The sequence below is a fragment of the Oncorhynchus masou genome, chromosome 31, assembly GCF_036934945.1.
Source record: "Oncorhynchus masou masou isolate Uvic2021 chromosome 31, UVic_Omas_1.1, whole genome shotgun sequence".
Lineage (NCBI taxonomy): Eukaryota > Metazoa > Chordata > Actinopteri > Salmoniformes > Salmonidae > Oncorhynchus > Oncorhynchus masou.
Window position 1 is genome coordinate 9,097,538 of NC_088242.1, and position 9,913 is coordinate 9,107,450.

At 39.8% G+C, this 9,913-nt stretch overlaps 1 protein-coding gene across 1 annotated transcript; it reads left to right on the top strand.

Annotated features, from left to right (window-relative positions):
• Nucleotides 1-1,045: 1,045 nt before the first annotated feature.
• Nucleotides 1,046-9,202, top strand: LOC135523397 (serine protease 33-like). The gene is made up of 9 exons (XM_064950040.1): nt 1,046-1,142; nt 1,242-1,314; nt 1,413-1,436; nt 2,997-3,050; nt 6,309-6,471; nt 6,663-6,931; nt 7,139-7,284; nt 7,568-8,726; nt 8,763-9,202. Exons 2-8 carry the CDS (start codon nt 1,269-1,271, stop codon nt 7,988-7,990), a joined length of 1,125 nt encoding a protein of 374 aa, XP_064806112.1. The 5' UTR covers nt 1,046-1,142; nt 1,242-1,268; the 3' UTR covers nt 7,991-8,726; nt 8,763-9,202.
• Nucleotides 9,203-9,913: the final 711 nt, after the last annotated feature.

The following is a 9,913-nucleotide window of genomic DNA, read 5'->3' on the forward strand; positions in this document are numbered from 1 at the left end:
AATAACCCAACACAGCTCCAGGCTGTGTAAGGGCTATTTGACCAAGAAGGAGAGTGATGGAGTACTGCATCAGATGACCTGACCTCCACAATCCTACAACCTCAACCCATTTTAGATGGTTTGGGATGAGTTGGACCGCAGAGTGAAGCTAAGGCATCCAACAAGTGCTCAGCAATTTGTGGGAACTCCTTCAAGACTGTTGGAAAAGCATTCCAGGTGAAGCTGGTTGAGAGAATGCCAAGAGTGTCAAAGCTGTCATCAAGGCAACGGTTGGCTAGTTTGAAGAATCTAAAATACTTTTTGATTTGTTTAACACCTTTTTGGTTACTACATAATTCCATATGTGTTATTTAATATTTTGATGCCTTCAATATTATTCTACAATGTAGAAAATAGAAAAAAATGAAGAAAAACCTTTGAGTAAGTAGGTGTGTCCAAACGTTTGACTGGTACTGTACATGAGCAAGACGTTTCAAGATATTGATTGTTCTTCCAGTTAATCTACACTATTCTGCATTTTAAAAATGCATACATTACTGCATGTACAAAACCCTCTCACAGACCCTTAACTTAGCTTACACTCTTCAGGGAAAAAAGGTGCTATCTAGAATCTAAACGTGTTCTTCAGCTGTCCCCATAGGAGAACTCTTTGAAGAATCCTTTTGGGTTCCAGGAAGAACCCTTTTGGGTTCCATGTAGAACCCTTTCCGAAGAGGACTCTATATGTAACTAAAAAATGGTTCTATCTGGAACCAAAAAGAGTTGTACCTAGACACCAAAAAGTGTTCTCCTATGGGGACAGTCGAAGAACCATTTTGGAACCCTTTTTTCTAAAGAGTGTACCTAATTGCCCTGCTGATGGCCCATCAACAGTGGAAAATGTATTCAAACCGGTTTGGTAGGAATTTGCTACCAGAACATTCAGAGACTTACTGTATGCCTAATTCCAACAAACTGGATAAAGGAAAGAACCAGACAAACAGGTTCGCTATTCGTGTGAGTGCACTTGTCACAACGACAGTAGATGTCCTTGAGATTATTCATTGATGTCATTGATTCAGCCCCCATTGTCTACAGTATATAAGAGTATAGCGCCAACCTAACAGAACTACACAGAAGAAAGTGTGAATGCACAGAAACAGGTGAGCTCGTCTAACATATTTGTGAATGAAGCCAGTTTTGAAGAAGGGGATAATGATATTCGTGTGTATGACGATAATGATAATCGTGTTTCCTCCTAGATTTGAGCAGAAAAGGAGCTTCTGACAATGGGGAGTCAAAGGACACTTTCCGCGTTGCTTCTGTTGATGATGGGTAAGTACTTTATCCACTTTGTTTGATCATGATTGTGCTACTATTTTACATGTGAATTTCATTTGGCTGACCTTGATCCCACCCTGTTGTTTCCCAAGGTATGGGGACCACTGCTCTTCCTGGTGAGTTTACATCGTGTCCAATTCCACTTTTCAACTCTGACCGAATTATAGAAGACTTGAACCCCTCATGTGATACTTATAGATACCAGGAAACAAGCAGAGATCAGATCACTTCGTAGTGAATGAACACAGATAAATCAATTTACTTCTTTATTCTACAGAAAGATTTTATGGGAATACACACTTAAATTAAATTAATATTGCCACAATATCCCTCGAGATGATCTGTGATTTGGAATGAAATTTTTTAAAACACAACTGTTTTCATAGTGTTTTAGTATAATTTCTATACACACATCCCATGCATTGTTTAATTTAGTAAATTAGCTAATCATTATCTACTTTGTTGCTGGTTAAAACCACATGATGCACCTTAGATGATGTCAAGTGTTTGAATCGCTCTAGAAGTATTGTCTTCAGTAAATACAATATATAGGTCCTGAGTGGCCATGATTGCTAACATTAGCTAGCCCTCGTCAGATGACTTCTAAACAGTGGTGGGAAAAGTACCCAAATCATCATACTTGAGTAAAAGTAAAGATACCTTAATAATAGACAATGACTAAAGTAAAAGTGAAACCCAGTAATATACTACGTGAGTAAAAGTCTAACAGTATTTGGTTTTAAATATACATAATTATCAAAAATAAATGTAATTGCTAAAATATAAAAGTAAAAGTAATCATGAATAATTTTCTGATATTATATTAAATCCTCTTAAGGATCCTGGCCTTTTTTATAAATGTTTGCCTAAAATGACATATCCAAATCTATCTGCCTGTAGCTCAGGCACTGAAGCAGGGATATGCATTTTCTTGGAACCATTTGAAAGGAAACACTTTGAAGTTTGTGAAATGTGAAAGGAATGTAGCAGAATTCAACACACTAGATCTGGTAAAAGATAATACAAAGAAAAATACAACCGTTCTTTTGTATTTTTTTTTGTACCATCATCTTTGAAATGCAAGAGAAAGGCCAGGTGCAATTTAGATTTTGGCCACTAGATGGCAGCAGTGTATGTGCAAAGTTTTAGACTCATCCAAATAGCCATTGCATTTATGTTTAAAAAATGTTGTATCAAGACTGCCCAAATGTGCCTAATTTGTATATTAACCTCCTGGCTAGATGATGAATTTCGAGTGGACCACGAGCAGAATGGTTTTGGGGGTGCTTAGCACTTCCTCATTCAAACAACTAGCAAATGTCTAAATTTTGAAACCCTGTTTTGTTATTATGTAGCAGTCATAGTTTCTGTCTGGTTTATAATTACTATCAAAATGTACATCTACCAGTGGTTGCAACATGGTACAACGCAACACATTACTCTTAAAATGTCACAAAATAATTTTAAAATCAACTGGTGGTTGCAGCATGGTACAACGCAACACATTACTCTTAAAATGTCACAAAATAACTTTAAAAATCAACTGGTGGTTGCCGCATGATACAACGTAACAAACAAGCATTTAAATAAATAAGGAAATCTTATATTTTGGGGCTACAGGGCATTACAGGAAGTGCTTGTGCTTGGTTTTCAACCTCTTTGTCTATTCCTTCCAGCAACTACTGCTATTGCAGACATCACTTCAACGGTTGGCTCTTCATCAGCTACTGGTGAGTTTACATTACGTCCAATAAGGGATTTTTCAATCCACTTCTCAATCCTCTCTGACTGACTGAATTGTAACCATCTGTCATCTTAATCATATAGTATGTTATATACACTACTGTTCAAAAGTTTTGGGTCAATTAGAAATGTCCTTGTTTTTGAAAGAAAATCACATTTTTTGTCCATTAAAATAACATCAAATTGATCAGAGATACAGTTGTTTATGTTGTACATTGTTAATGTTGTAAATTACTATTCTAGCTGGAAACGGCACATTATTTTCATGGAATATCTACGTAGGCATACAGAGGCTCATTATCAGCAAACAACACTCCTGTGTTCCAATGGCACGTTATGTTAGCTAATCCAAGTTAATCATTTTAAAAGGCTATCTGATCATTAGAAAACACTTTTGCTATTATGTTAGCACAGCTGAAACCTGTTGTTCTGGTTGACGAAGCAATAAACCTGTCCTTCTTTAGACTTTTGGAGTATTTGGAGCATCAGCATTTGTGGGTTCAATTACAGGCTCAAAATGGCCAGAAACAAAGAACTTTATTCTGAAACTCATCAGTCTATTTTTGTTCTGAGAAATGAAGGCTATTCCATGTGAAAATGTGCGTCCCTCTGCAAATGGATCTTCGACATCCTGACAGGTCACCCCTAGGTGGTAAGGGTAGGTAACAACACATCTGCCACGTTGACCGTCAACACGGGGGCCCCTCAGGGGTGCATGCTTAGTCCCCTCATGTACTCCCAGTTCACTGCATGCCCCCGCCCGACACCCATCAAGTTTGCTGATGACACGACTGTGCTAGGCCTGATCACTGACAACGATGAGACAGCCTATAGGGAGGAGGTCAGTGACAGGGCACTGTGGTGCCATAACAACATCCTCTCCCTCAACGTCAGCCAGCGAAAGGAGCTGATCTTGGTCTACAGGTAATTAAGGGCCGAGCATGCCCCCTGGGCTTTAGTGGAGCGGGTCGAGAGCTTCAAGTTTCTCGGTGTCCCCGTCACTAAGGATTTAACATGGTCCAGACACACCAAGACAGTCATGAAGAGGGCACGACAACAACTTGTCCTCCCCAGGAGACTGAAAAGATTTGGCATGTCCCCCCCCCAGATCCTCAAAAAGTTCCACAGCTGCACCATTGAGAGCATCTTGACCAGTTGCATCACCGCCTGGTATGGCTAATGCTCGGCATCTGACCGTAAGGCCCTACAGAGGGTAGTGCATACGGCCCAGCACATCACCGGGGCCAAGCTTCCTGCCATCCAGGTCCTAAATACTAGGGGTGTCCGAGGAAGGCCCTAAAACATTGGCAAAGACTCCAGCCACCCAAGTCATAGACTATTCTCTCTGTTACCGCACGGCAAGCGGTACAGGTGTACCAGATCCAGGTCCAAAAGGTTCCTTAACAGTTTCTACCCCCTTGACAAAAGACTCCTAAACAATTAATGAAATGGGCACCCGGACTATTTACATTTTACACTGCTGCTACTCGCTGTTTATTATCTATGCATAGTCACTTTATCCCTACCTACATGTACAAATTACCTCGGTCAACCTGTACCCAGCACATTGACTCGGTACCGGTACCATCTGTATATAGTCTTGTTATTGTTAATTTACTGTGTTATTTTTGTATTTTTTGTATTTTTTAAAAACGTTAGTTTATTTAGAAATATTTTCTTAACTCTATTTATTGAATGGCATTGTTGGTTAAGGCCTTGTAAGTAAGCAGGTAGCCTAGTGGTTAGAGCGTTGGGCCAGTAACCGAAAGGTTGCTTGATTGAATCCCTGAGCTGACAAGGTAAAAATCTGTCGCTCTGCCCCTGAACAAGGCAGTTAACCCCACTGTTCCCTGGTAGGCCGTCATTGTAAATATGAATTTGTTCTTATCTGACTTGCTGGTTAAATAAATTAAAAATTAAAAAGAAAATTCTCGGTAAGGTGAACCGTTGTATTCGATTAATGTGCCAATAAAATTAGATTAGATTTGAATTGCCTCAAGGCTTAAAAATCCTTCTTTAACATGTCTCCTCCCCTTCATCCACACTGATTGAAGTGGATTTAACAAGTGACATCAATAAGGAATGATAGCTTTCACATGGATTCACCTGGTCAGTCTATATCATGGAAAAAGCAGGTGTTCCTAATGTTTTGTACACTCAGTGTATATAACATGTAATCTTCGTCTGGCTTTCCGGCAGAGTAGACGCTTTGTTGCTTATTGTATCCTTTCAAAGTTTGAAAAGTGCACATTTATTCACCACAAAAAGGGCAAAGGGGAATTGGGGAATTAGGAAACCGTCCTCTAACCTCGAACCATAACATAACATACTCTATATACCACTATCCCCAAACACCATAGTGGGTTCGGAACAAAAGCAGGACACCACTTTGGTCCCCGAGTCTTGAAATGCCGTATGAGCAGCACAGAAAGTTAACCTCTGGATGCTCTGATCGAATTGACAGAACACAGCTACTTCTTCACCACAAATGGATCGGCCAAAAGGATCCACGTTCTCCACGAATCCTACTCACTGTTGTCAGGATCAATTTCAAATTCACTGTCCGTCATCTGCTCCGGGTTTACAGGCGCGTAACATGCATTTTCTCTCCTTTACTTGAGTCAAAGGAGAAAGTATATATTTCGCAGTCTGTTTGCATATTGCGCCCCACTTTCTGACTCACCTGAGCCCCGGACAAGAATTCCCTCTGTGTGTGGAAATTCGGGAAACTCAGTAACGAGCCACCCACTGTTGACATGTTTCCACAATGACAAGCCCGGCCTGCGTGATTTTTTTTTCCCTGTGGTTTTCTGGCCTTAGGTCACATTTATAACATGTAATTGCATAACATGCACAACAGATTAGATAAACTGGCATGACACACTCACTGACACATTCACAAAAACAGCTGTGAGCAACCCACTCCCCAAAATAGTCTAATGAGCCACCGCCCATTCAAAAGAGGAAATAACAATTTTCTGCAAAGTGCAAAGAACCTTTGAAAGGCTCAAAGGCTTCTTTAGATCAGTATGGTTCCACATAGAACCATCACCCTTCCTACAGAACCCTTGTGGAACCCTCCAAATGATAAACATTAGTTTCTGACATTGTATTTTCATCTAAAATCAGTTTGGCTGAAATCCCGGTGCAGATACCACACTATAGGTTTCCAATATAAATTGTTGATCTAATACCAATGGCAAATGTGGAGTATTTAATTCCAATAATCTCTATTTTTATGTTAGTGTGTGGCACCCCTCCACTCAACAACAAAATAGTGGGAGGTGAAAATGCCCCTGCAGGAAGTTGGCCCTGGCAGGCAAGTCTCCAAACTTCTGACGGACATGTTTGTGGTGGGTCCCTCGTCAACAAGGTGTGGGTGATGTCTGCAGCCCATTGCTTCTCTAGGTGAGTTAGCGTGAGATACAGGGGGCATAAAAGTTGTATTACAAATAAATAATTATGTCAGTTATTTGTGATGCAGCTGAGCGCAACTCTTGAAATAACTTTTCCAAAATGTAACTGTCCATTAATGTTAATCTTATATTTCATCACTTTGATCCATCTTAATTGAATTACATTTTTTCGTTCCAACAAAGCTCAGACCCAAATGGTTGGAACATTAGCCTTGGTCTACAGACCCTGGAAGGGAATAACCCCAACGAAGTGTCCAGAACTGTGGCTAAGATCATTATACATCCAGATTACAACAATTTATCAAAGGACAACGACATCGCTCTGCTCAGACTCTCCTCACCAGTCATCTTCACAAACTACATCCGACCCGTCTGTCTGGCAGCAAATGATAGTGTTTTCAACAATGGTACTGATAGCTGGGTGACCGGCTGGGGCAACATCAATGAAGGAGGTGAGGACACGTTCATGATCCATTGTAGGAGATGTTGATGAGATGATGTTTTATGTGAAACAGTGCCCCCAGTGGTCACAATGCAGGTGCACATGATTTTTTTATTTTCTTATTCTGATGGAAATTGACAACCTGATGAAAACTGTCAGAAAGTTGTTACCTCCCATTTTTATTCTCCCATCACTTGTCTTCCTTTATTTCCTTCAGTTTCCCTCCCATCCCCCCAGGATCTGCAAGAAGTGGAGGTTTCAGTTGTGGGGAACAGACAGTGTGACTGCCTCAATGGGGCCGGCTCAATCACAGACAACATGCTCTGTGCTGGTGATCTGGCAGGGGGCAAGGACTCATGTCAGGTAAAGTTCACGCTAACTCATCTTGTTCTACGACAGTGCCCAGTTTTTCAAAAGTTATCGATTCGGATTTCGGCAAGCGGACAGGATTAAATGCATAGAAATAGAATGAATGGAACGGGCGTCCCCATTCAGGTCAATGATACGCCTGTTCTACTCATTATATTTCTATGCTTTTAATCCGATCAGATTGCAGAAATCTGATCAGATAAGTTTTGAAAAACTGGGCTCCGTTCCATTTAATTTCCTAGATCCTTCTTTTAATGACCTTGCTCCATCTTCTCAGGGTGACTCAGGAGGTCCAATGGTGATCCAACAGAACTCTGTTTGGGTCCAGTCTGGGGTTGTTAGTTGGGGTCATGGCTGCGCTCGGCCCAATCTCCCTGGGATCTACACCAGAGTGTCCCGTTACCAGTCCTGGATCGACGCCCATATCAGTACCGACAAGCCAGGCTTTGTCCAATTTACCTCCAGTGGGGTAGATGCTGACAGCGATTACATCTGTTCTGATGGCCCAACAACTACTGTCGACCTCAACCCCTACCCTTACCCCTACCCTTACCCTTACCCCTACCCTTACCCCTACCCTTACCCCGAACCTTACCAATACCCCTACCCTTACGAATCCATTTTTGATCATGGGCACAGTTTGTTCAGCTCCCTTTATTTGCTGAGCACCTTGTTCATTCTGATGTTTCTTGCCATTTAAATTCTTTCCGTGATGCAGTCATGGGCAAGGTTTAATTGGCAGTCTGAGTGCAAGTGCTATTAGTTCGGGAGATGTATCTTTTAAAGTAATGGCTGGCGTGCTCTGGATGAACGAGCGTTGGGAAGGAGATAGCCTATTGCAGCTTATCCTATCTAGTATATCGTATGTTCACTTTTCCCTGGGCACATCATGCTGAGTGAGTGTTGTTTTGAATGGGCCTTATTGTTGTCTTGATTTATTTGTGAAGATGGATAACCTGAAATATATTTACTTATTTATTAAAGGGGCGATATGGGATTCAAACAAACATTTTTTGTTGTAAAAAGCTTAGGGATTAGAGTCCGAGGAAACGTATCTCTTAAATTCATAGACAGCGGTTTGGAAACAATGACTGTCTGATAGCTTTACAATGTTTTGTTTTTTACAATTACATTGTTTATAAAAAAAATATATTAAAACCTGCTTATATTTTGGCTTGCGGTGAAGTAGGACAGCACTAAGCTCATGAGACATTTTAAGTTACATTCTTCAAGAATGAATGGCTATATATCATTAAAGAGGCACTTTAGTCTCATTTTCATCTCTTTTATCACGTTATTTATTTAACAAAAGGCTCATCTCAATAGGTGGTTCAAGTAAGTCATGACATGGCACAAGTGGGAGGGGCTTTTCCCCTTCTGTTCTCTATTGGTCCTCTAACCACTAATTTTGCTCAACATATATGTTATACCCTTAAGTGGGTGTACATTATTAAGTGGGTGTACATTATTAGGTGGGTGTACATTATTAAGTGGGTGTACATTAATTGGGATAGATATTGTTTCAACAAGAATTATTATTTTTTTTTCCCTCTTTGGGAATTTATAAGTTTATTTTATAAGTAAATTTATAAGTAAAACAACGGGTGTACCATTCCCAGATTGCCCTTTTAATATTTGAGAAATGACAAATCCTTTTGCTATGAAAGTTGTATCAGAATGAAAAATCAAATGTCTTTATGGAGCGGCCTGCAGTGGTCTTGTGGTTAAGTGCCACAGCCCGACGGGATAAGAGCGTCTGCTAAATGACTGACATGTAAAACGTCTCCTGTCTTTCTTGTCTCTTCTTCTATCTTTCCTATCAATTAAAAATACACATATTAACCTTTCCTAAAGGAGGCACTGCATTGTGAAACTTTGGTTGAGGTCTATTCATTAAAATGTTGTGAACACATATAGAGTGTGCTACTTTATTTTTTACACAAGGTTCGCATATTAGCCACTATTTAGTAGTTTACAAGTGTGTGTAATATATATATATATATATAAAAATAGTAAATAAGGCCTTTATTATGCTGTATATCAATATATTCAACCTGAATTAAGGGTTCAATTATTAATAAATAATTAATGTGTTACTGGCCAGTCCTCATTAACATAATTATTATTGTTAGGCAGTAAATCAATATTATCCGGAGAATATAGATAATATTGATTTCAGCTTTTATATATATATACAGTTGAAGTCAGAAGTTTACATACATTAGCCAAATATATTTAAACTCAGTTTTCCCAATTCCTGACATTTAATCCTAGTAAAAAGTCCCTGTTTTAGGTCAGTTAGGATCAACACTTTAGTTTAAGAATGTAAAATTTCAGAATAATAGTAGTGAGAATTATTTATTTCAGATTTGATTTCTTTCATCACATTCCCAGTGGGTCAGAAGTTTACATACACTCAATTAGTATTTGGAAGTATTGCCTTTAAATTGTTTAACTTGGGTCAAACGTTTCGGGTTGCCCTCCACACGACGAGAGTGACAGGTGCAGTGATATCCGCCGAGAAGGAGCTGAGTGAAGAGGGAAGCTGTGTTGTGAAGAAGGACATGAGGGAAGCTGTGCTGTGAAGAAGGAGCTGAGTGTAGAGGGAAGCTGTGCTGTGAGG